Source organism: Lutzomyia longipalpis, chromosome 4 (assembly GCF_024334085.1).
Source record: "Lutzomyia longipalpis isolate SR_M1_2022 chromosome 4, ASM2433408v1".
Taxonomy (NCBI): Eukaryota; Metazoa; Arthropoda; class Insecta; order Diptera; family Psychodidae; genus Lutzomyia; species Lutzomyia longipalpis.
The window spans coordinates 10,396,862-10,424,804 of NC_074710.1; the positions used below are offsets into that span (position 1 = coordinate 10,396,862).

The 27,943-nt window shown below is 33.8% G+C and overlaps 2 protein-coding genes and 1 long non-coding RNA gene across 7 annotated transcripts in view; 1 reads left to right on the forward strand and 2 right to left on the reverse strand.

Annotated features, from left to right (window-relative positions):
* LOC129796068 (protein groucho-like) overlaps nt 1–16,736 on the reverse strand; it is a 21,291-nt gene extending 4,555 nt beyond the window's left edge. Inside the window, exons 1-4 of one of the 4 annotated variants that reach the window (XM_055837771.1) lie at nt 16,647–16,736; nt 9,241–10,049; nt 834–931; nt 611–719 (exon numbers count right to left, since the gene is read on the reverse strand). In XM_055837771.1, the coding sequence (XP_055693746.1) occupies nt 611–719; nt 834–931; nt 9,241–9,285 (252 nt within the window). In that variant the 5' untranslated portion in view covers nt 9,286–10,049; nt 16,647–16,736. Of the gene's footprint in view, nt 1–610; nt 720–833; nt 932–9,240; nt 10,050–16,182 lie in introns of all 4 variants that reach the window. The other 3 variants (XM_055837770.1, XM_055837769.1, XM_055837768.1) reach the window with 3 other exon arrangements.
* The window catches only part of LOC129796209 (mitochondrial uncoupling protein Bmcp-like), a 590,308-nt gene that overhangs the window by 173,473 nt on the left and 388,892 nt on the right, over nt 1–27,943 (reverse strand). The gene's annotated exons all lie outside the window — the stretch shown is intronic.
* LOC129796281 (uncharacterized) lies at nt 24,331–26,941 on the forward strand. 2 transcript variants are annotated; one of them, XR_008751196.1, is made up of 3 exons: nt 24,331–24,680; nt 24,756–25,610; nt 25,678–26,941. It is a non-coding gene; the product is annotated as an uncharacterized LOC129796281 (long non-coding RNA). The 2 variants fall into 2 exon arrangements; XR_008751195.1 differs by having other exon boundaries at nt 24,337–25,610; nt 25,678–26,391; nt 26,552–26,941.

The following is a 27,943-nucleotide window of genomic DNA, read 5'->3' on the forward strand; positions in this document are numbered from 1 at the left end:
GGATGAACCTTTCAAATCATTTTTTTTATTCGTCCAATTATTTCCTTTATAGTTAATTTTTAGCATTAAACTTGGGAAAAATTGCTCGATTTTCAGCACATTGAAATATCTCTATATATTAAAAATTTTACAAATATTTCTCATTGGTTATTTTCAAGAGTTAGACGAGCATATGTAGCTCAAATCTGCTTTAAAACAATGCAGAAACTCCAATTTTGCCCTTTCCGCCCCTATTAATAGAGATCTGAAAATCCCCAGAAAAACCAGTAAAGCAAAAATTGCAAAAGTTCCATTAATTTTGAATGCCCTTTGTGAGTTTTTTTTTATTCATGAATCTATAAAAAATGAAGCACCTGGAAATGTACAAAGGGGGTGGTTCTACCCCACTCACCCGCCCCCACAGTAAGGGTAGGTATTTGTGAATAAAAAATGAAAATTCCGAACATGATATTGCACCCCATTTCGGGGAAAAACACGTTGGGAGAAAAAAAAGAGAAGAATATTGAGAATTTTTCCTTCCTCTTCAATGCGATATTTTCCACCCCCTTCCCCCACAACCCACCTTCCCAGCCCCCCACACATATAAAGTGATATTCAATTTAAAACTCACCTGCTTGTGCATCTCCACATTCAATCCATACGACATTTCGTAGTACATTACATAGTGCCTCTGCATCTCTGTCTTTTCCTGTGCCAATTTTTCGCATTCCATTTTGAGACTAGAAGAAAGGGAGGAGGAGGGATAAAGAAGGCACAATGAATTCTCCGATTATATAGGGAAATTTGCATTTAAGCAGATAAATAAAAAAAAGAGTCCCATTCAATTGACTTACTTGTGGTATTGCGCCTGCAGGAAATTAAATTCCTCCTTGATTCGATCACAACTCTCAACCACTGTGAATTTGAAAGGCTGTCCTGGCTGTGGTGGACCCTGAAATTGAATTAAATGAAAATAATTGATTTTTATTCATTTCCACCTATTGTTAAAGTAAAAAGGAAATTATTTGCATTTCAGAGGAATTTAACGTAATACAATAAAGCAGCAGTTTTCTTTATCTGATAGTTTATTGATAGATCTTTTACTGAACTTACAAGAAAAAAAAACTTTTGTATTTCTACTTTCGGATTAAAGTTATAGTTTTTTAAAAGATCTGCAACTATTCAGAACATTGGATGTTCGAAAAATGACCACTAGGAGCGCTAGAGTCACAAATAAATATTTTAAAGAATATCTCGATAACGCCGTTATCGATTTTATTAAAATTTTGCCAAATTTTAACTGAAGTCAAAGCCTTTAGCAATAGGTCAAAATAAGTTTAAGAAGCTATTTTGTTGATGTTTTATTCTTAATTTTGTAAGGAAAATGGTCAGCTAACCAGTTCAGTCAGTTATTGGTTATCGTCACATCGGATGTATTCCTTTTACTTATTAAATTTTTAATGAGAGAAGAATAAATCCTACGTGACGCTTACCCATATCTGGCGGTACACTAAAATGATTTAAAAAAATTAAATCCTTCATATACGGACTTGCAGATTGAATAATTACTATACTGATAGCAATTTGAATAAAATATTCAATTTCATTGCTATTTTTTTACAAAATAAATCTCTCTTAATTAACATCATGTTTTACATTTGATATTACCTACGTATTCAATAGATTGATTACGCTCAGTTTTTTTTAATTCAATAGGTAGCTTATAAATTGAACAGTTCAATGAAAAATTTATCATAAATTTCATTTTAATTTCATTTTTCATTTTAAATTGAATCGTTTGTCAGAAAAAAAATTAATTTTTTTAAATTGTAAGAATCATAATGCATAATTGGAATAAATTCCTTTTATAGGGAAGCCGTAGAGTTGGTAGTCTTCTAAAAATTTGAATTATAAGCACGAAAAAATTAACATTAAAAGATGAAATGGATCAAAGCTTTTGAAAGGAAACATTCTAATTTAAGATTTTTTTTTACAAAACTATTTTATTTATAAAATTATCAACTATCATAATTTCATAAAGAATTTTTATTTATTTAGTTCAACAATCATCAGATTCATAAAGATTAGTTTGAACAAAAATAGTTTTGTAAGAAATTTCTTTTATTAGAAATTTTCCTTAAAAAAAAGCTTTAATCTCTCTTAACTCTTTCGCGTCCACGTGAAATACTAAAACATGCGGTCTTTTTATCACGATATTTTTTGTATGGATGCTTTCATAGAACAAACCTCAGTCAAAACATCTTCTTTGGTCAGGTTTACATTAATTTTAATAAATTTCTTGTATGATCCAAAGAACGCGAACAGGTTAACTTTCTCTTTTTCAGCTACAGATACTTCATTGCATATTTGATCAAAATACAACTAACTCCTTACCACCTTCTTCCTATATAAACATTTCTTGTTTTCTAAAATATTTTTTTTTACTAAAGAGACGACAAAAAAATTCTTTTTGGTACTTCTTCATTCCTTTCAGCCACACCGTCGCACTTGAATACAAAATTAACCCTTTGGGGTTTTCATTGGGTTTGATGGGATGAAGAACTGTCTTAAAGAAAACACCACCCACCACCCCCTAACCCAAAGGAAAGAAACCCAAACGTTGGTTCTTAAGCGAAAAAGTAAATATTGATGTTTGGGAGGGTTGGGCGGTGGAATGCAAAACCCACACGTATATCGATTGAGAGAGTGAAGTATATATAGTAAAATGGTAAAATGAGGGATGAATTGAGAGTATGGGGTTGGTGGTGTGCCTTTTGTGTGCTGCTCAATGTGCAAGTTCTATATGGGCAAAAGTGGAGCAGCACATGAGCGAAAATTTGCATTTTGCTGGCCACAAGTTCAACCTCAACCACTATCGCCACAAATTGCTACGAAAGAGCTTCCCCATCCGTACCATATCGGTGCAAGGGGTGAGAGTGCCCTGAGGTATTCCGCCCAGTACTCACCTCACATTTGTGCCATTTTATCATAGATACAGCCGCCATATGGATTGTAAATTGTTGAGGCGTTGCGTTGAAATTGCAATGGGATGGTAGAACCAACAATTTTCACTAACTAATGCTAATGTGGAATTTTATGAATTATTATTTAGGAAAATTTATTTCCTATACTATATTATATATAATGTTCCCCAAGTTCATCAAAATATTGAAGAGTAGTATTTGTTTGTGAACAAACAAACTTATCCCTCTCAAAACATAAAGCTTTTCAATGAGTTTTCACCATGAGTTTATGAAAAGCTTTTTCAATTATCCTGAAAACTCAAAGATCCCCATCGCAGAGTATTTTGCATTGAGAAAGCAAAGAGACCACAATCTCTGGATTCACAGAAGTATTGAAATTGATTGGCACTGGGCTTGTGCTATTAAAGGACATGTGAGCAAATTTGTGTCTAATCGTGCTGAAGCTCCCAGAATGGCCACAGCTTAACCCCAATGCACTATCGCATACCCTCAGCATATGGCTTATTTTATCAGCACCTCCTTTCAGGGAAATTACTCTCCATCACCCCTTCTGCTCTCCACCCCACATGCCGCAGGTCCATCGTGTGGCACATTAGATGTGGGTGAAGCTTGAGGAGATATACCCAATTCTGCCATCATCATCTATATACCAAGTTTGAGTGGGTTGAAAAGTAAATAGACGGGAGAATTTCACCTCACAAATGGATCTCCTATGTACAATCAGTCGTATTACCCCATCCAATGGTTGCTTATGTGTTATTTACCCACCACCCCCCTTCACAGCAACGTGTATTTATTCACACACAACATACACCAACAGCGATGTCTGACGCCGTATCCGACGCTCACGAGAAACAAACCCGCACCCATCCTCTACAAATTTCCCCCTTAACCATTATCCAGAGAAACTTCTTCTGTATAGTTTATGAAATTATCGTGACCGATTAATTTCATTCACAAATTCAATGATTTTACAGAATCAAAAATGAAAAAACTTCATTTTCAGAATTTTTTTTTAAAAATTATATTGACTAAATAAAAAGTTTCACATTTCTTTTACAAAATATTTAATTTTATCACATTGCTTTGCCGTGTAGTAATTTTGATGCCTGCATCATTGAAATCGGTCAAGCAATCTTGGAAAAACTCACTGGGAGCCTTCACTTAAAGGAGTTTATTCGTTTCTGTATAGGAAACCCCCTCAAATGAGGAAACAATCATGACATGCGTAGTTTGTGAAGAATCGAAATAAGAGATCGTTAAAGAGACTTTCCATTTTCTACCACTACTAAAATCAGCTGGAAAAAGCAGGCAGAAAATGTTCTCAAAAATGCAATTAATAACGTCATTGTATGTATTTTTAAGAAAAATTTTAGCCGGCTGTTAGCAGCTGATCTCAGTTTTGGAAAATCGAAATTCTGACAATTTTCGTATGCTCTTTTGGTTGTGATCAGACATATTCTGATTGTTTCCTCAAATTAGGAGCTTTCCTGTACAAAACCGGATAAACTTTTTTTTTCTAATTTTATAATCTTAAAAAATCATAGCGCCATCTTATTTGGTATAGTAATGACATTTACAGCCCACTGGCAGAAGCTGTTCCGTTAATCCATATCGCCCATTGCTGTAATAAGGTACAACAACTTCTTTCTTTTCGGTTTTACAAACGGTTTTAGGAGAATTTGCCATGTGTTTAATATGGGAAGGTTCACCCTCATATCTATTAAGATAAAAAAATATTTTATGAAAATAGAAATCATTTTTTTTAAATAATTTTAATACTGACTTGCACTCTTCTATGTAGACAGGAAATGAAGGAATTGCAAAATCTTCAGCCACACTTCTGTTTATGCTTTGCGGATGATCAATAAATGGGTGATTTATCAGCCTAGTTATTGTTTCGCACAAGGGTTGATATTTTAAATTATCTTGATCGTTGTGAGTGGAATTTGGTAACTTTGGAGGAGCCTTTGGCCTTAAATTGTTAATCAAATTTTCTTCTGCGAGTAACTTTGATATAATTTCTTTGGGATAATTTGGTTCATCGGTGCAGAAATTAAATATATGATCATTTTCTGAAACACTCAATGGGTTAAAATCTGAAGAATTGAGCTCAAGATATCCACTTAATTTGTCTGCAAACTCTTCACTTTCAACCCCTTTAGTGGTTTTCTCATTTGGTGATAAAGTATCCTTTATATAGTTGAATTTTGGTTATGATCATACATTAAAAAAAAAGGAAATTCGTTAAAATATCAATTTTTAAAACTTAATTTTATTCTTGTACCATAAGTCCTTTAGCCGTATCCCACGGATCTATCGGTTTAGAAGTCACGAACATAGCGCAATACTAAAAATTACCAAATTTAGATTAAATCTTTAAAACAAACTCCACAAAATTCTTTTTCTTTTACCACCAACACGATGGAAGAAATTAATAATTTGCAAAGATGCATTATTCTTTATTTTCTCAAGAAAACAATAAATGAAAACTTCACTAAATTCACACTTAAAAAGATGTTTAGAACTCGTTCACTTGAAGTTGTGTAGTAAACTGGATGGAGTTCTTTTTCTCTGCACATTTATTATACTTTTTGGAAGAAAAGAAATTATGACGTTGACAAACTTTCATCACTAAAATATTTTAAATTAAAACTATTTCTTTTGTTTGACGCACATGACTTACACCGGATATGCATATCAATTAAATTGGCCGTTCTTGGCGGATCTTAAAGAGCCAAAAATATAAAATTGAGAGGAAATTCCGCATATTTGATTTTTTCTTATCAATCCAAATATGGAATTTCATTCAATTTTTTGGTCAATATTTTTTAATCATAAAAGTTTATATAAGAATTTTATTGACATTGGTCATGGTTTTAACTCTTTTTTTTTCATATACTGGTAGTAGGTACTTATCGTACGACTAGAGTAAAATACAAATCAAGCTAAAGCCATTCATAAAAATGGTACGATATAAGGAAGTTTCGTTCTGACTCAACAGCAAGTTGTAGCAATTTTTCTTCTTATTGAACTTTTCATTTTTTTATGAATGGATAAGAATTATAATTTCAATAGTAAAATAATTATTAATAGTAATTCATGTGTCGCCAATTATGTGATTAGCATGTGTGAAATCTTTCTCCTTATTTAAAATGTTGATGGAATGTATTTTTTCTTAAACTTTTTAATTGAAAATCTTAGTTGAAAATTAAAATCGGATACACCAACTCTAACAACCTACAACGCTACACAAGGAGGGTTTCATTTTGAATGGGGTGCCTTATGGGGGGATGAGATGTGGAAGTTTCGAGAAGTTGTTGGTGGTGGGTGGTAGTCTCTGACTTTGGGGGATGATTGTGGTTTGGTGGGCGACGAGGTTGGGGTTTCTGGTTGTGCTGCCTTGAATAAACCACAACCACCCTCGTCAAAATATCACCAAAGTCGCCGCCGTAGTTCCATGGCGGCTGGCGTGTGAAACCACCATACATACTTCACCCCCACACACCCGTCTGTACATACCATCGCCCCCAACAGAATATTATGCGACTTTGCATGCACAACCCCCTGCCCTCTATTTTCCCCCACACAATATATGTATCTTCTTCTCGCTCATAGGCAAACCCACTCTGAAGGAGCTTCTTTCAGAAGGGTGGCGGAAGCTCCGTCAAAATTTCAATGTCTGGTATAAAGCTCTCCATGTTCACAGAGAGTTTGAGCGAGATTCATAGCAGAGCGTTTGGAAAGCGCCACAAACTATGCAGTGTCATGCAAACTTGGCTCATGCTCCTCCACATTCACAAATACTTCTCTATGTACATTTTACTGGAATATACATACATATATACTTAGGTAGGTATTATATTATTTGAGTAGTTGAGTAAAGTAGGAAAGACGAGCTGGAAATAAGCACAATCAACACTGAACTTTTTCAAGTGGATTCTGTGACATTTGGAAAATCTCTCATTATTCTCAGCTCAGTTCATTTTCAATGAGCATAATCTCCAATAAATAGTTAAATGAAAGTCCAATGTAGTTTTTAATGAAGTTCAAAATGAGAGTCTCTCAAACACTTTTAATAGAGAGAAGCCTGAAATTTTTGTTACTTAGCTCTACATCTAGCTTTTAACAATGGCTGATTAGAAATCTACGCCATGTTGGATTTTTTGATAGAAGATTGTACATTTGGCAGTAGATTAATTAAGGAGAGTAGAAAGTTCAATATAGCAAACGTTGTTTACAGAGTTTGAGCAGCCTTTATCCCTTTCTCCGTATTTTTGTTAAAATCGTGTTAATTTTTCAAATACAATATGTGTGTATTATGTGTACCACATAGAGATGGCAACTGAAATGCATATTTACACAATTTGATGTGTATGCTCAGCATACTCTCTCTCCCAGTAAAATTGACAAACACACTCACGAATCTACAACCCCATAGCGACCCAATTGTATGTTTTGTTTTATAAATATTTATTTTTCATGTTACTTCACGATATATACATTTTAGGAATACTCTGGGGAGATATCCTACATAATGTATATTATGTATGTTGTGTTGGAAATGCTCCAAAAATATGTACATAAAACACAATGCCATGTTAAAGTGTATAACATTATGTGCTAGAAGAGATTTCTTTCATTTATTTTTTCATCAGAATTTCATAGCAATTAATTAAATATTGTGAATTTTCAAAAGTCATAAAATAATTTATTTCAATTTTTAAATATTAATTATATTGAGTAATTAAACAAAAAAATATGTTAAATATTATTAAATAACAAAAATAAGAGATATTTTGCCTAAAGAACAGAATTAATTAATTCTTAAGTTTAATTCTTTAAGTTTTTTAGGTATAATAATAATTTTTTTTTTAAATCCATAATGTAATTTCGATGTAAAATCAAGTGCATTTCCACAATTATCTTCTTATTTACATAATAAGACATGTCTCAAAGGACTAAAGACAATCTAATAATTATATCCAATGCTTCCACAGCTTAAGTGTCCCTAAAAGCAGGTTCAATGCCTCCCATGGTAATACCAAATATTTGTCTTTATATATAGGGATAATCACATGTCTTGCGCCACAGAGGCACATTATTATACATAGAATCCCATCAACTACAGAGACCCCCCTCAGTATACACCACACACTAACCACCCTTCGCAATTGCAATTAGATATTGTATCAGTTGAACGTGTGGTGGCTCAAAATGAAGTTGTCACGATGCTAAATACAAGATAATTTGTGTGAAAATTTACATTTCATTTCGCTATAGGCGCCAATTTATTACACCACACTTTAAATTTCAACATCCTCTCACACTCCTAATTTAGGCTATATATGTATGTATGCTAATTAACAATATTTCCACTCTCACTTGAAAATATTCAAAACCATGTAGACATAATAAATAAACATTAAATATTTATATTTAATTACACGTGATATTGGTTGTATACAATGCTTACAGTGTGGTGCATTTCTATTGTATACAAAACTTCAATGGAATTTAATCCGATTGGTTAAATTTTCTATTTAGTATTTACGGTGTTTATTCGCCTCATAAAACAGCATAGTAAACATATTTCTTTTTTTTCACTTTTGCAAAGGAATGACATTAATTGATTTTTGACAGTCAGTTATAGTTTGACAGATAAAGAAAACTGTATACATTGTTCAAAGTAACCTAACGAAGAAGCTCCATATAAAAATCAATTCAAATGACATTTAAATGAATAAAAAGAAGAACGTGTATTTATATAAAAAACCAGTGAAGGTGTTTGAATACCTGAATATCCTAAAAGTCTAATCCGTTAGACTTTTCTTTAGAGATCAAAAATATTTAGTTCCACTCTAAAAGCGATATAAGAAAACTTCAAAAAGAGTCATTTCAACTATGTATTATGAAAATGTCAAAAATTAGAATGCTAAACGTTAGAATAAACGCTAAACATTCGATGAAATTAAATTTAAACGTGTGAATATAAAGCCAAATGCTTGAGAAAACGTCAAACGTTGGAAAGAAATATCAAACGTTAAAAAAGATTCGTCACACGTTAGAAAATATACATCAAATATTAGAAATGGAACGTCAAATCTCACATAAAGAATTTTTAATTCGAAAAAAGATACGTCACACGTTAGAAAAATATCATTGATTAAAAAAAAAAAGTAACGTCACAAACACATGGAGCTTCAGCGCAATAGTTATTTGAACAAATTTGCTATTTGTAAAATTAAAATAAAAAATATAAAAGGATATAACTTACCGGATGCCTAGCCGCTGCTGCATTAATCCCAGCACTTGGATACATTTTTTGATGTTGTTGTTATAAGTAATCCTTTTAAGAAATGATTGACTTTGAAGTAATATCCTTTTAGTCAAAGTTTATCGCACTTTTTCACACTAATATAATTTTTTTTTACTAAAACACCAATAAATTCCTTGCTATTAGAGAACCATCTATCGTCAGGCACGAAATGAGCACCCCACAGTTCGTTCTCAAATCAACACCCGTGTCCGATGGTGAGCACGTGGCGTCTAATGGCGGTCTGATGCCGCTTCTGCTGAACGTTGCAATGAAATGATGAAGCAGCACATGAGTTTGACGTAGACATCACAATTACAGTAGTTAATTGATCGTGATTGTTATTAATTATGCAATTTTTTCCGCTATTGCAAGATGATTTTTTTTCCACTTGATGGTATACAATCACCACACACACATAACTTATATTGTTGCCTGATTTTATTGGTGCAATTTGTGAAAATTTCACGATCTGTTTATTTATGGCACTGATACAATGCGCGCGGGGATCACATTGAATGGAAAAAACGTGAAGAAATGTGTAACCACACCATTGAATCAATTAAATGTTTATATTGGGGCACCCATAGTGAGAATGTGAAACCATTTATCGCTATATCTTCATCACATTGGTGCTCGTTCAATTCCAAACATCAAACACTCCTGGCTTGAGCTGCCGATCGATTCTTATCGTATGCGATGCGATTACTTTTAAGAGTATTCCTCCCTTATAGCCGCACTTCCACGCTCTTCACATTCACCATTTGGATCTGCAAAAGAGGGCAATAATAAAATTATATACATGAGTTTGTTTTAACTGTATAAATGCATTTTCAATTGCAGTGTAAATATACTCTTGGAGGGAATGGAAAATGCTCTCGGTATAGGATACTTTTTAATGGAAAAAGAAGGTGCCATTCCATCAGCCTTGCTGTTAACAGAGAGGTCAATAATGGCTAAAGTGCCCCATTTCCCACACCACACAAATCATTGGTTCAAATCCCAGAGTTGTGCAGAATTTTTTCCCCTCCAAACATTGTCATCAAACTATATTTAGCGGAAAACATTAGCATAGTCTTCAACATTAATGATGAAAAAAATGACGCAGTATTAGATGATAAATCATCATAACTACTTGAGATTAGCAGTGTCAAATTGTGAGCATATTGCAGCGTGTGAACAACGCCATTTGCAACATTAATTCACACTCTTATATTTCACTTGTTGGGAGTACTCTATCATATTTTTTTCATGCGATATGATTTGGAGCACAGCAATAATTAACTGAGAACCTCAAGTGGTTCGGGTGTGTTTTTTTGCTCTCACATTCATTGATTGATCCACTCGAGCGTGAGTGATAAATTCAAATTATTTTTCTCTTCTGTCCTCCGCAAGTCTCATGGGCACTTGAGAACTCCACCATATATACTCAAAACGTGGAGAGTATGGTCTGTGAAAAAAGACAGGCAATCTCCCATCGAAAGTGAGATATACAAAGTCAAGTACTTGTAGAGAGAGCAAAAGATATCCCACCCAAAGTGGGTTGAGTGGTCTTAAAGTTCAACATTTTGTCGTATTTTATCTATCTATTTATGAAGTCATTGCACTGAAAATTTCATGTCACGGTTATTTCCTCAAAAAAAATCGCGTGGTAATTTTTGAATTTAAATTTATAAGTTAGCAAGCGCCATCTTGTAAAAATGGCGTGTCTATAGACGCGATCATAAAACATTCCATTTTATATAAACTTATCTTTCGTGTGAAATATCTCAAATTCACAATGTTGTGAAATTATTTTAAATAATAAAAGAAACCATTTAGAATACAAATTATCACTTTATACACGGAAGAGACTTTTTTTCTCTCTCGCCGGAATTATCTTCAATTTTGTGGCGTCACACATTGAGCGGAAAAACAAAAAAAAATATGGAGATTTTTGTCCCCTATTGAGAGAAAGACTCCATCAAACACCATAGATTGTGTATATTTATTTTATTGGCATATAGAGATTTTAAAAACAAATATCAATTCTCATGAGTGATTATAAATTAAATATACATAGTGTTGCTAAAAAATTTTCAATATACACATTTTCTCATTCAATTGTTTGGACAGTGTCTGTGGTGTGTAAATACAGTTGAGGACGCGACTATTTGTTTACACAATGGAGCACAATGATGTATCGCGAGTGTAGAATGAAATAAATAAATATTAAAGTTTGAGGTGATGTTTGAAAATTTCCGGTAAACAATTTTGAAGTTGATTTTCTTAGTTGGATGTGTATTTTTCACTGTTTGCCTGTTTGAGAGGCATCTTGGCAAATTTACAAGCGTGAATTACTCATTCATTTACATTTTCATGACATCAGATATGAATGGATGGGAAGAAGTTGAACTTTCTTTCATAATACTTCCACATACAGTGATTAGGATTTTGTTTGAGGGATTTTTGGTGCAATTTTAAGGTTGCCATTTTGAAATTTTAATTCTTATTCGTCCCACCACACGCACATTGGCGCTGGCAGCAGCGTGGGGGGAAGAATCCGCATATACGGCAAAAATAAACACAAAACTCCTTCAACATTCTTTTCTCGTGACTCTTTGAGTTCTTTTTTTTTTCTTTTCGTGTGTGCTGATCCCCATCAATTTGGTGGAGTTATTTCTTTCACCTCCACACCCCCCATGGCATACAAAGTGTAAATATTTATTTCATCGGGGCAATAGAATAACATATCACCATCACGATAAGCGTCTCAAACATTCCTCAAATAATTATGATTGAATAAATATGAAGATGTTGTTTGTACAACAACCCAATGTAATTTTCTGTGTTGGGAAATACACACGAGAATGGGAGACATACAGCGCGTTATGAAATTTACCCACTCACCAATTCCTCCCACACATGAAAATGAACATGCTCAGCAATACACGACACTAACCCATTATGCTTTCAATGTTTAAATTGGACGTGTAAACATTTCACCTTTTCACCGTTCTGTGAGCCATTGTAGCACCTCACTATCGTTGTATATACATCTGTTATATACATTTTACTACACACATATTATGTACAGTAGATACAATGTTTAAACCTTCTTTATATATACAATTTATATTGTAGTTAGAAATCCAGAAGAGAAGCTATAAGGTCATCCCACGGATCATGTTCTCTGATGATCGAACAAAAAGCAATTTGATGATGGAAATCTGTTCAAAATATCCCAGAGAGAAGAAAAAATATGCTAAAAATAGCGAAATATTGCTAAAAATAGATAATCTAACACTTTTAGATGGGAGAAAAAATAGTGCTAGAGGTAGAATCGAACCCGCGAATTTTCTCTTAAGAGGACCAACATTTTACCAATTGTCCCACTGTAATCATACAAATGGTCCAAAACGCAACACAAGTTTATCTTTTTTTTTTAAACATTTAAACATCATAAAATGCCCCTTTCGTCCCCCAAAACTCCCCAAATGTGTCATCTCTGGGGAGATATAGAGATGTCTATAAGATGAACTGGGTGACACAGAAAGTCAGACTATTTTGTATATTCAAGAGGGAGGAAAAATAAATGTGTACGCCGTATTTAACTTGAGACGTACAAATGTGTAAATATTTATTTGTACTTAGGCAGACTTTTTTTTAAGACTCCCATTTATTATTCTATGTGTGCTCATTTGAGTCTTTGCATAAGATGATCCCGCATGGCTCACCATAAATCCCTCTCTCTGGGTGTGGATAAAAAAAAAGGTCTAGTGTATTGGTTAGCCTCTGTGGGCCCCCTTCTGTGAATCTCCCCACACCAAATCATGTGTAGATAAATGGTCAGTGTACGATGGAAAGGTATTGACAAGAGGGACATACACGCCAAAAAAAACATCCACAGAAATTGACGATAAGGTAAGCAAACATGAGGTATATTTGAGAAGCGACGAGGAGTGAACGCTAAAACCATCACACACTGTACACGCAGCCGCATATTTTCCACAATTTTCACGAAATTAATTATGTTTACTCACAGTTCTATTTTATTTAACTTCACCATATTATGCACATAACACAGCAAACAATTAAATATTTACTTGTCAGAAATTATTTGCATACTCCATGTACAGAAATTCATGGCACAATGAATTTTTTTTCAACGGCGCAGAGGTGAGGTTAAAAAAAAATTTAACATCCTTCTGTGAATTAAAATTTGTATGCACACAACAGTGGGGCTTCACAGTGTGAACAGAGAAAGTTCTTGAAAGCAATTTATTTAGAAAATACCTGAAAAGCTGAACCTTTATGTGTCGACAATATAAAATAAAGGTTTTAGGACCTTAGGCAGAATATTGGTTCAATTGTCAAATGTTTGAGAAGAAGCGTTAAACTTTAGAAGAAATGTTAAACCTTATGAAAAATTGTTAAACGTCAGAAAATAAACGTCAAAACTTAGAGAAAAACATTAAACATTTAAATTGTTAAACTCTATGAATTTGAATGGAACACTCTGTCAAAAAAATAGTACGCTGTACGAATCAAACAATAAAAATAGAAATTATTTTGTCCCTAATACAGGATTTCACTGTATCATTGTTATTATATATGAATATTCACAATTTAGGGATAAATTGAATCAAATCTTCACATCAAGGGCTTCTGCATTCTTTTAAAATATAAGTAAAATCCATGGTTACGGACACAAGTATTATATTCCCATCCCCGGAAAATGGGACGACTTTAGGGGGAAAAACCAAAAGAGGGTCGTGCCTGAAATCAAACTAATCGAGGCAATAAAGTGTGAAGGAAAATAAAGTGAAGCCCTTGAAAATCTCCGCTGTAAATCAGAAATTAGGGGTTGTTTCCCTTCTTTTTTGCACCATCAATTTGACGCTCTTTGGTAACGTATTTTGCACACAAGAGGGTAAGAATTTTGTGACGTTTGTACTTTAGCTGTCATCTAGGGATATATGCCACACAGATTTGCACCATTGAATATGATTGCATTTTAAGGATTTTTAAATAGGATAACAATTAAATTGTATTTTAAAAATATGCCAGCCTGTCTGGGATATTTAAATTCTGAGCTAGTAATTTACCAAAGACAATGTTGAAAGAGTAGTTGGTACCTACTATAAAAAAATATTTCTATCTCATTTGTTCTTCCACAGAAACCTCAGGTACCTCAGGTACCACAGGTAAGAAAAACAATCGTTAAATCGAACTATTTTCTTGAGAAACCACATGATGGTTTACATTGGAACAGAGAACTCAAAACATGAGGAAAAAACGAAGAATAGCCTGATTGCCTTGTAAGAATACAAATATAAAAAATAACTTTTTCCTTAGTCTTGACTTCTCTGATTGAGCTAAGGAGAAGCATTTATTTTCTTCTATTAGGGGTTGTGGTGGGTACGTGGAAAGAAGGAAAGCTCCCAAAGCCATGGGAATAGAAATGCCATTTTGTCACGCATATCCCCTACAACGAACCAGCAATTTATTATTTTTTATTTCCTATCATTTTTTTATACCACGACATTTTCTCATTCCCCTATATTCTTTTGAATTACTTTTAAAAAAAATCCATGGTTTTTCAGTAAACTTCATCGCTATGTACTTTACTGGTAAATAACATTTTTTTTTAGTCCAGCACTTTCCCAAAGGACTTAATTTACCTTTCAGGCAAAATGGGAAAAAAACAACATCAATATGCATTTAAAAATTGCGCCAACTTTTTTTATTTCATCACTCTGGGGAATGTTTTATTTTTATTGAAGTGGCTTTTTGTACAATTCTGTGGTTTTATGTGTGAAAAACACACGGAATAAATAATAATTTGTGGTGCCGTCGGGAGGGAGTGAGGATGAATATGATGCACAACTCTTTTTTTTTGCTTTTGCAATTTTATCTCTAAAATATTCATATTTTTAAAAATCGTAAATAAAATGAAAACTCTTTTTAAAATGTTTTTAAAAATGAGATATTTTACACATAGAAAAAATTTCTAAACTTTTTAAAGAGATAAAAATAATAAGAGATTCTACACTGAGAAAAATAATTATGTATTTTGCAATTAAGACAAAAATAAAGGAGGGATTTTGCACACAGAAAAAATTAGGTGTGCACAGAGAAAAATATGTAAGGAATACACAGAAAAAAAATTCTGAATTTCCCATGTAAGGCAAAAATAAATTCTTCTTCATTTCATTTTTTACTGCCATTAGATTCCTTCAGGATCTAAAATAGCTAACAAAAATAGTTGAAAATTCTATACAGAAAAAAAATGAAAAGAAGATTTTACACAAAGAAAAATTCTACTGATTTTTTTGAACAAAAATACATAATAAGGGATTCTACACAGAGAAAAATAATTGTGAATTCCACAATTCACACTAAAAAATAATTAAGGGTAATACACAGAGAAAAATATCTGGTGGTTAGCCGCGCGCGGTATGTGAGAAGCGCGGTGTTTGAAGTGATGAGTGAGCAGAAAGAGCGTTAGTCTGAAGAAATTACAAGCGGAGGCAGTGATCACAGAAGAGACACTCGACATTAATCCCCCCAACCCAAAAACGTTGAATATTAATGTCTTACAGAGTAGCAAGAGCGTGGTTTGTTAATAAAAATAAATAACACGATATGGAAACAAGAGGTTGGTGTATGGAGTCAATTGGTAATCCATAGACCTCGTCGCATCGGTTCTTGTGGTGATTACATTTTGAACAAATATACACGGGGAGAAACCGGTAAATCCATTAACCAGTGGCCAATTTTCACAGGCACATCATCATCAATTTAATTCACTCATCCACACTCATCTACGGTTATATATATACCCTAACACCGCTACTATGTATGTATATAAAATATATATCATTTTATGTAACATTTTAAACTGGAATTTTCTGTTTATACCTTTCAGCTTTTATCTTGATAAATGTACTCTTGAAGATTTTTTTCTTCTTTTCCCTCCTTTTGCATACACAATGTCATTAGCATAGGATTTTATAAATATACACGAAAATGTCTTCTCCCATTCACATCGATGGGAAATCTCACGACACTTCTTTCAGCTAATTTATTCACTGATATAGGTCTACTTTTTATATTATTCTTTTTTTTTCCTTTATCTAAACAGAGATTTCATCCTTAATTTTTTTTTCTGGGAATTAATTACACAAAAAGCCGCCTTTAAGAATGTTGAAGAATAAAAAATATCCACATAGGTGTCCACACCCGCGTTAAAAACTAACAACTTCCATACGAAAAATGCTAACGCAATGTATTACATGCCTAATTACACAGACTAATTTAATTAACTGTCAACATTGACAGTGTATTAAGATATAAACTTCACTTATTCGCCTTTTCCCACTTACAATCCAAACCACATAGAGCTGTTGTTATATCCAAAGTTTAAAGACAGCGCGAAACGGTCTACATGCGGTAAACGACAAACTTCAACTGACGCTCACAACGTACAAATTCTATCGGTCTGCTCTCCTCTTATTTACATTTAGAGCGAGTTAGATATGGCTGTTCCCGCCATGATGCACAGCAAACCATCTCTTTCACACCATACGCCACAATGGGTTGTGAATAATGGCGAAAATGATGCGCAAGGGAAACCAAGTTGGTAATATCGGAGCCGAAGTATGGGATTGTTTGGGCCGGCTTCCCCCTACTAGAGAGTGTGTTAAAAAATAAACAAAATCGCTCCTATTTATCCACCACTTTTCATCCTTCGTTTCGAAATGTAATTAAATTTCATTGCAATCTATAATGTGGCCCTCTATCTACGCCATTTGTACAACCTAACCTAAAAATTGGCGCGTGGGTGGAGGGAAATTTTTTTTTGTAAATAACTGCCGGGCAATTTATATGTATATATGACCCGCTTTGTAATAATATGTAACGAACTAATTACAATAAATTATGACACGTGGGTACATACCCTCATACTCAATTTTATTGTGATATTTTAGTCACTTTACGTGTCCGTATCTGAAATTCAAAAGACAATTTGACACAATTTGTTATCGCTTATGGACGGATGATCAATTAGCAGACACCCGCTAAAATGTTATGTAAATTCATATGAAAGTTTTTTTTTTGAAAGATTTCCACCAATTGCCACCAATTTATTTAACCCATCTATGAGGTTAGAATGTCAGAGGATTATTGAGAGAAAAAGAAAAAAAAATAAGAAAAGTATCATTTTTGACATACCCCAGAGCTACTGCCGATGTTTATTGTGTGATTATTAAATGCCATGGAAGTAACGACCGTCACGAACGCAACCCCTCAATGTTTGGTGCTCATAAGCATAGAAAAGCTACCTACCATTTCGATAATTTGTGCAGCAGAAAATTTTATATGTGTACTGCACACAGTGAAAAATTTTTCGTTTCACTCGAAATGCGAAGGGAAACTCGCACTTTTGCTCGTCTAAATTGAAATACTCGCTTTTTACGAAGGTGCAGGATGTGAATGACATATGCGCTAAAACCGACTTCGGAACTCGCCATTTTTCATCTGATTTTTCTGTGTACATTGTAGCCGCGTACAAGTGTGTGTGTGTGTGTGTGTGTGCGTTTTAAGTTGTCTCTTCCCTCGGATGCAGCAATTATCTGTCTATACAAGAGAAGCTCTCTAAACCTAACCCTCGTTCTCACACTGCAAATAAACGTCAAAGTTTATGATTATACACTGATAGATTTATTTTAAAAATTATTCTGATGTTAAAATAATATTTATAATTTTATACATAATCTAAAATTTTATTAGAATTTATTTTTAACGGTCTCTCAATTTAAAGAATGAGAAATTTCAAGCGGTTAAAGCTGTAGTCGATTGAAGCTGTACAGTGATAGTTCTCGCTAATCAAACATTTTTTCTAATGATTTTTCTTAAAAATTATTTCAAAAATGCGCTAAATAAATCAAATTGATTTTTATTCAAATTTTTTTGACAGTGTACTGCACATACTATACATGTGGCATTTAACGGGGCTGTGAAGCGTTCAATATAGGGGTTGACGCACCCCTACGGCATACCATTTAATCTCATGAAATCTCCTCGTCAAAGCGTCGTCGCATGTGAAATAATATCATCAATTAAATAGAGATCACCCCACATTCATTTCTCGTTTCCCGCATTTTGTCCTCGAAGGACCCTCTCTTTCCTCTTATGCTTTTCGACCCCTTATTGAGAGAGCTCCGACGAAACATTCACCCCTAACACCAAGGGGAGCGACTAGAAACCCATCCCAACATCAACACAATACCTCTCTCCACGAAAAAGGGAACAACACCAAGTGGAGGGTGAGTGTTTCGTCAACGAGAATTAATGGGTAAATTAAGGAATAACCTCACGCTACGCTACCAGGGGGAGAGAGAATGAATTTCCCATATGTATGTATATAAAATAGAAAAAAAATGTTACCTTTTTTCATAAACAATAATGGTTTAAAAATTCAAAACATTGCAATTGGCAAAGGGAGATTTAAAATAAACACACTTTAAGAGATTTTTTTTAAATCTTTTTAAAAGAGAAAATTAAATCTATACTACCTACAAGAAATTCTACTAACATAAAAATTGTAAGAAAATATAAATTTCAGATATTTACGATTTTTTTTTAAATTAATAAAAAGTAAATCAAAATTAAGCTACTTAGTTTGGATTTGTTAATGTTCCGCTAAACTAAATTTTTTTAACCGAATTAACATCATAAACCATGGGCCTGATTCAGCGACCAAGAAACTCTTGAAATCTTTGAATTTTGTACTGAAATTTCAAGATTTTAAGCGAATTTCAAGGGTTTCTTGGTCACTGAATAAAGCCCCATATTCCTCATTTTTTTACACTAGATCTTAACGTGTTAAATTTTAGAATAATTCTCATAAGAAAAGCATATTTTTTATTTTACAAAGTTTCATTTTTTTATAAATTTTATTTTATTTAACCTACGATGTATGTATACTTAAAGCCTTCCTCGGGTGACTATGCGTACTTATGTACATAAATATATGTATATTTTTCATTAACTATATAAGTTAATCTTGATGTCTGTATATTAATTCTAAATGAATTCATGCAGAAGAAGCATTTTTCTTTTGTTTCTACCATCATAAAAAAATATATTTCCACAAGAAAATCCTCATAAGAATTTTCCATGCATATATTGCAAATTTAAAAAAAAATGTGGAACTGTTGAAATGTATTTCAATCAAACAGGAGGAGAGAAAGATTGTAAAAATGCCAGGAGAAAAAGTACAGAGCACAAAAAATGGTCAATATTGACACAGTGCGCAATATTTTCCTTTCGTGCACACTGTGTGTATTTTTTTAAACGCTATATGGCTGCGTATGGAAATGGATGCGAAAAAATGTGGAAAATTAAATATGTTTAGGTAAACATTTGGAAATGAGATATGGGGGATTGTGTACAGAGAGATCAAGTATTGCTAACAAAACGTCCATCACAGAGTATTTGATATAAGAAGTGGGATACACGCGGAGACACTGTGTCCACATATTTGTCGTCTTATTAGTGTTCCAGAGACTCAAATTCAATGTGCAAATATCCTCTCATGCTGAGAAAATCTTCTCCTCTTGCAGAGAGATTGCGGTGTAGAGCCTATGTCATGGAGGTGTGGTGAATTATATATAGGTATATATGCAAGAAAAGATCTACAGCCTTACAGGGAAATTTATTATTTTACTGCAATTTCCTACAACTTTATCTTCCTCGCAACGACATCACCGAGCTTCATGAAAAACAATCTCTACAGCTGCCATGACGTCAGCTATATTTGCAAAGTCTGTAGCCCCAATTTTTTTTACATAGGTTCATATATACATACTCCACAATCCACATGCCGTGAGCTTTGAGAGATATTTCAAGAAAATATATAATATGCTAACTTAACCCAGTATCTTTGTCCGATTATACCCTCCACCTCATTTTGTATGTGATCATTGAGATCAAATGTCTCTGTTTTCATTTAATTTTGAATGATTTTTTGTATGCTCCTTCCTGGGGGTCCCAGAGTGGCTCTACAAACAGGAATGAGCTTAAATAAATATACTATAAAATAGATTGTATACATGAGGACAGAATATATATTGGCAATTTGCATGTTTGCACAGCTTTTCCATTTCCACCACACAGTAAAACCAAGGAGTAGTGCCTACAAGGGGCACGGGTGAGGTGAATATCAAATTACACGTGACAATTTGCAATTTGATGATTACTCAACAATTTATTTTAAATAAAATATAAGTATATTCAGCAAATGTGTCTTCCTGTGTAGGTCAAAGTTATCAAAATAAAACATCCACTCCCCTACAAAAGGAAAATGATCAAAAGAGGGTGATTGTGTAGAAGAGGAAGTGCTAATTCGTAACAAAGACCATCTGAAAACTGCGTGTCTGATATATACGACGAAGAACCATCTGTCGTAAAAACTTCCATTCAGTTCTTCAAAAAAAAAACTACATACATATATCTGCACTACTCATTAAGTCCTTTCACGCCACAGCTGAATTTTATGTTCACTGACCACTAATTTTGAAACGAATAAACTCTAATTAATGCCGCAAATGGAGAAAACCCGCAAATTAAATTAGTAATAAGAATAGTTTATGTGAAAATTGATCTCACACGATTTTTCGCAAGACGTCGTTCGGGCAATTTTGTGAATGTTATAATGAAGTTAAACTATAATGTAGTAATAAAATGCGATAAAATGTATACAAGGAGAGGCAAACGTCATTTTGAGCACGCTGATATAAAAATTATCTCTTGTCGATTGAAAGATTGAAATTCCTTTTTTTTCTTGGAATTGTCTTTTGCTTTTTCTTACTACTATATACATTATGTATATTATTTTTCAAAAAGTATTTTTTTCTAAATATTATTATAATATTAACACGTTAACTATTTTCCAAAATAACTCTGCATATTTCTTTAAATCTTATCCTAATACTTAAAAAAAATCTTTTAAAAATTGCAATCATATTAATTGCATCATATGTTCCTTTATTTGAGATTTTATCAATTTTTTAATGATAGAAATTGTCGAATTTTCTTGATTTTTCTTTTATTGACTATTTTTATTATTTATTTTTTATTTAACCTGAATTGGTTTTACATAGAAAATGAATTAAAAATATACATGAACAGATCAAAAGAAAACTTGGGTAAGAATGTTAGAGCTTTATAGCTGTTTAGATGTTTAAAAAATTTATTAACATTCTTCAATTCCTTAAAGATATACAAAAAAAAATAATAGGGACCCTCAGTCTTTGTTTTTATGGTTGTGCAAGTTGGGTAAAAGTTGATAAAATACCCCTAATCATTAACTTTTCGCGGATTAATGCACCAAGAATAATTGAGTATGAAATTCACACCATAATTTTTTTTTATAACTATTCATATTTTATTATGATTGAGGGCCTGTATAATATCTTTTAAATATGTCAATACATTTAATAGAATTGAAAAATAACCTAAAATCAAACCGAAATTCTTTTAAAATAATTGATTCTTTCAAAGAATTAGAAAAATATCTATTTTTTTTTAATTATAAAAATAACTTTTTCTTGCTAAATAATAATTTTTAAAGTCTTTTAACTGCAATTTCGATGCAATGTCGGAAAATTACTAAAAGACCTCACAGTAAATATTTTCCACATAAAAGAAACTATTTGTTCGTTATGTGAAACAGACTGTTGTAGAAAAATCTGCCCACATTACCTCAGAATGAGTATATATATGTGTGTAAAAAAAAGCGATATTGCATCTCAATTTATTTTCAACAAGAGTCTCTCACCAGTAGAATCCAAGCGGGAGATAAGTTTTGTTCTGTGTAAAAGATTCGAGACAAGCAAAAAGAGGAAATTCGAGAAGATTGGAGAAGCACAATGGAGGCAAAAAAAACCTCTCCATATTATGAGGGTCTTTCTTCGAAACAACATATATACATAACATACATATATAGGTAACTATATGGATGTGTCTCTCTCCGGAGATCGTAAATGGTACACAGTGCGCAAATATGTACACATATTTTTCCATCCATATTTTTTTTCCTCAATTTCTGACTCACATCGCACTGACACCAACTCTCCTTCATTACACTAAAAGCCCCTTCTATCTTGCTATATATGCACCGAGCGAGACGGAGCGATACACAATTTTAGTGTGATGAAATACATGATTTCATATGTTACACTACTTGCACTCATTTGTAAAGGCCCTCGCCGCATTCAGAGAAAACCCAAATACGCGGTATACTGAGGACTCCACGTGGAGTCGGGTTCGACAGTGGCAGGCCAGCTGTACAGGCACCACTACATCCATACACAGTTGACGACCGAGAAAACCAGACGGGGGAATTGTGGAGTTGAAAAGAGATTGGAATTTTCTATATATACAATACATATGTATATATATATATATATAGATAGTCAATTCACCCTGAGAGTGCTATATATTATACATATCTATATATATGTGCTTTATACTGCATCTCACCCATCTATCGATTTCTCCATGCAGGAGTAAAAGAGCTAGCTGACGGTGCTATCTCATTTCACACCATACATCGCATATGGCGCGTAAGAAAGATGGCGTATCACAGCTTGATGCCGCCATGTGTTCGATAAAGATGGAAGACGATGATATATAATGTATGTTGTTGCTGAAAAAAAAAAGACCAGCGACACCACCAGAGTTGCGGTACAAAAAAGAAGCCCCACGATAAAGAAATTATTTTCCGCAACATTTTTGCTAAATAGAAGCCACACATTTTACCTCGACTCGGTGCAATTTCCAGCCGACTCAATACAATGCATCCCATTTTGTTGGAGGGTGGAGAGGAGGATTTCAGCTGTCAATTATTGTTTATGGCACAAACGATGTAAAACCCCATTGGAAATTCTATTTGGTAAAATTATTGTTCCGATATGGAGTGAATTTTCAAGCGGAATCGATTGAAATCGCGCAACGCTTGCTCATAGACCGCATAGGCGTCCCTTGTTGTCGACTATGTCACATACACACACTTGATATTTTAGCAACTAAATATTCAACGCTAGTAGTGGACGCCATCGAATTAAGTGTGACATGGTTAACAAAGCTATTTCTGTTGCATTTCTACCATATGCATTAATGAATAGTTGTATTTACTTTTGTGTACCAATCCAGTATCAATCGATCATGTAAAGATGGCGCTATATAAGCGCATAAGTGAGGTTAGGAACTGAAAGAAAAACTTAGATGTACGGTCTTCACCAATCTTTATATCCTTGAAGCTAATATATCAAATAAAGCACTACCGAGTATATTTATCATTTCAGGCGTTGTTATATACCTATCCCTCAATACTAATCTAGAATTTCAAGACATTATCAGCCCCATCCTTATTTTTTTCAAACTGTTTTCAGTTAGCGTAAGTGATCAAAGAACGATAATTCTTGATTGAGAAAAACTATATCTTTGATATAGAAAGCGTTTTATTAATTTCAATTTAAATATGGTTAACAGCAATTCCATGTTCAATTTTCATTCTTTATTCATCAGCCTCATTCAGATTTTTTTTTCTCTATTATATCTTTCAACGATTGACTGACTCAATTGATGAAGACAACATTGCAATATACATTCTCCTTAAATAATAATGTTTAGCAAATAAAAAAACTGTTATCACTCATTGATTGGAAACCAAGCATACATACTATGTACATATAAACAGCTATACAAGCAGTGATACATATAATCTCACAGCGTGGTTGACACGATTAATACGATTGGAATTTGCCGAAATGAATAAAAAAAATGAATAAAGTGAGAAGCAGAAAATGTTGTCAATGAATTACGCTGATATGTACGTCTATTTGTTAAAGTCCGTACTCAAACAAATTCCTATGAGTGCGGGGTATATATAATTATAGTGTTGTCGCCAAAAACGTGATAGCGCATTGAGAATTATAATAGCGTGTGGGATTGTTTTCGGGTAAAATGGGTGAATTGGTGTCAATTCAATTGTTTAACGAATAACTCCGTGTTGGTTGAAACAAAATCAATATAATATGGGTTTTTGTTCAATCTTACCGGGTATGAATATATACATTTATAGGTATATAGGTACCTACTTTGTGAAATTCGGATAAGTCTCTCAAAAGCCATTGGAAGCAGTCGTCTCACACTTGACGCAAAATATTCATTTTGTATATAAAAGAACACGCTAAGTGATGGCTGAAGGAACTTCACGAGTTGTTTCTTGGCGTGTATTTCTTTATCATCATCACAGAACGGGGGGCCGCGCAGTGTGATGGAAACTAATAATTTCCGCTTGATGGCGTCTCGCAGTGGTGAAGAAAAAAAAGAATAAAGTGAACAAGGAGGTAAACGAGAGGGAATGAGAGAGAAAAACGATTTCAACTTCATATTATACTTATGTTGTGTATATGTATACATAGCAAATCCACTTTACACGGTGTGTGACGGGTCAAATGCGAGAGTGACACGACATGAGTGAGAGAGAAAAGTGATTTTCAAGTCTTCGGCGAATTCCAAGCGATCAAGCTGAGTTAATTTGTAAAACAAAAACAACAACGTGTACAAGAGAGCGACGGGGCGAAGCGAGGACTGCGAGAAAAAGAAATAAATAAAACTAATAAAAAATTCCCTGCCATTAGTGTTCGAAACGAGTGTGGTGTGCAGTGCTATACGATAGCATAGCGTAGCTATATACATTGCGCTGCCACTAGAGTTATGGTGAGGCTATATAGCCCAGCAAAATATGGTAGAGAAGCATTGATGCTGATGATGGTGAAAAAAAAAATAATCCATTAAAAATTCGCCGACTGATTGGTTGATGCTGTGTGAATCGCTTAAACTGGGCGTTGCATTTTTTCTCATTCGCTGCCTTGGTGCGCTCACAGCTCAGCATTGGCTGAGAACAACTCAAGTTACTTCCATGAGCAGACTACTTGCTCCACGTGGAGTAAATCAGCAGTGGCGCGACCTTTTTTTTGTCGTGTACACTCATCGTGTTTCTTTCCCACTATTCCTGTTTGCCATGTTTTCTCTTTCTCGCTTTCTGTGTGTACACTCTCTTGTGTTATTTTCTTGTGAGTACAACCACGCCATCAACGACTTGTCTTTTATAACCTCAAACAGCGACAGAGGCGAGTCAGGCATGGAGGACGGGGTGATATAAAAAAGAAGAAGAGAAGAAAAAAAAGAACACACAGCTTAGCATATAGGCGAGGAAGAACGCAAAGACGACAGAGGAGAGGACGGTTAAAAAAAAACGAGGAATTCAAAAGAAGGTATAATAAAATAAAAGTGTACTATAAACATCCAATGAATTTGATATATATAAATATAATATAACAGGCTTGGTGAGCCGAGAGCGAACTCATCCATAAACATGGTGAGAAGAGGAAAACAACAAGAAAGCCACCAAATCTGACGAAGAGTCCACTGAAAAATGTGAATTGTGCTATGAGGAAAAAAGAGCACACTCACTTAATTTGACTTGTTCAGAACTTTATAAACTTGTTCAATAAGTCAAGAAGAGATTCAGCCTTGTCGCTCTTGCTGTGTGTAACTCCTATGTTGATGGCGTGGGTAGCTGCTGATGAGGAGTAACTTTGCTTCGTTCGATCCTTCACACCTCGTAAAAAAAGCAACATATACCCACACCAGCGGTGTATAATATGTATATAATTTAAAAAGTCTGTTGGACGTTATTGATGAGCAATATGCTAAAATGATCTATTGTTAGTTTGCCAATTTGGAAAAATGACGGCGAATTATTTACCTCCCATTGGTTTGGTGTGTGAAATAATCACAAATTCTTAACGATATCATGAAAGTCTTAGATTAGTCCAATTTTCAGATTTCAAAATCTGCTTTAGGCGAAGAACATTATCGATTCGGCTCTAGAAGGATCAAATTTTTCTTTTATAAAAACGTCTCATTGCTACAATTGCTGCAATGCAACTAAAGTGTCAAACTTCACTCGAGAATAAACAAAAATATCGATATGTAGCTAACTTCATGCTCTTAAAATGATAATCAGCAAACTTCAAATTGCAAAGCAAAAAGGTACAAGAATTTAACATATTTTTCAGAAACTTATTTTTCTAAACAAATTCTATAGGAATACAAATTATTTTATATGTATAAAATCTCTGAGAAAACATAGTTTATTTATGTTCTTATTTTCTTTACCTCTTTATCTTTTTTTATATATTCATTCAAACAGCGATGATCCCGCGTTTCTCCAGTAACAATCAACACCGCATTCCATACGATGAATAATAAATATTTGTGGTTGGATTCTCAACTAATTAATGGTAGCATCATTAAAATGTATATAGCGACGTAACCACATTAACATCTGAACTTGAATTTCCATGACGAGAAGTGGACTTTTTAATTTAAAAGCAACACTCAGCATTTTTTTGTGCATCATAAAACTATTGCATTATTTAATTCTATTGGATGATGTTAAATTATTTACTCATCAGTACAAAAAACCACGCACGTGTATGGCATATTGAATTAGTTTTTAGAATATATAAGAAATAAATATTGAATATTTTATAATGCCACGGAAACTTTGTATATATCAACATACAATAAAACAATTATTTGGGCACATTAACATTTTCATTTCGTCAGCAAGAGGCTTCTAACCAAAAGGCGGCGGGGGTAATTTTCTTCGAGTTTGAATGAACGATGGGTTGCGGTGGGATGGGTGCGAGAACAAACCCAAAGTTACCGCAATACCATCATCGCCGGATGATACAACCACCATACCCACATTTTCAATGACGTCGATTTTATGTACTCCATTTCGGGGGCTTTAAGTACCACCCACCCACCCCCACAACTGTGGGTGGAATAGAAAATTCATCCCTCCCAATGGCACACACAAATCGCACACGAGAGATATAACATTTTGCAATGACTGACGAGAAAACACCCAGAGCGAGGAATTTTCGGTTCCCACACCTAAACCGTGTCATCCTCGTTTCGTTTGCTGACATGTCTCTCTATTTCAGAGGCGCGCACAACACGAGGTTGTATATACCGCCCACCCCTGGGCGCCCCACAACCCCCCTTGCATGTTCCAGCAATGCTAAATACGATCTAAATTCTGCGAGGGTTCACCACCCACGCCCTGTCATATAATCCCAACACACAGCATGGCATAGCAGGGGGTAGAGATACATGAAAAATTCCCTGTGTTATATAGAATGTGTATTATTACATAGCATAGTATATGTATGTAGAAAAATCAACCCTCCCCTAAATTCCTTTTTTTTTGCATCAAACCCACCACACACAAGGCACGTAGCTGAGGTTTGAGAGTCCTGCTTATAAATTTATTCTCACACAGGGTGGCTATAACGTATAGGTTAGTTAGTTAGTCATTGATAGGAACTTCAGGGAAAATTTTTTTTTATGATGTGCTAATGAGAACTACTTATATGTATTTTTTAAGTAAAATTTAAGCAAGATTTTTTAGGAAAATTAATTATTTTTTAATTTTTATTACTCAATAAACCATCTTTTATTTATTTTAAATCTGAATTTTTTTTAAGTAAGATTTTCTTTTATAGAAATGAAAAAGCTAGAAATTCCCACATCA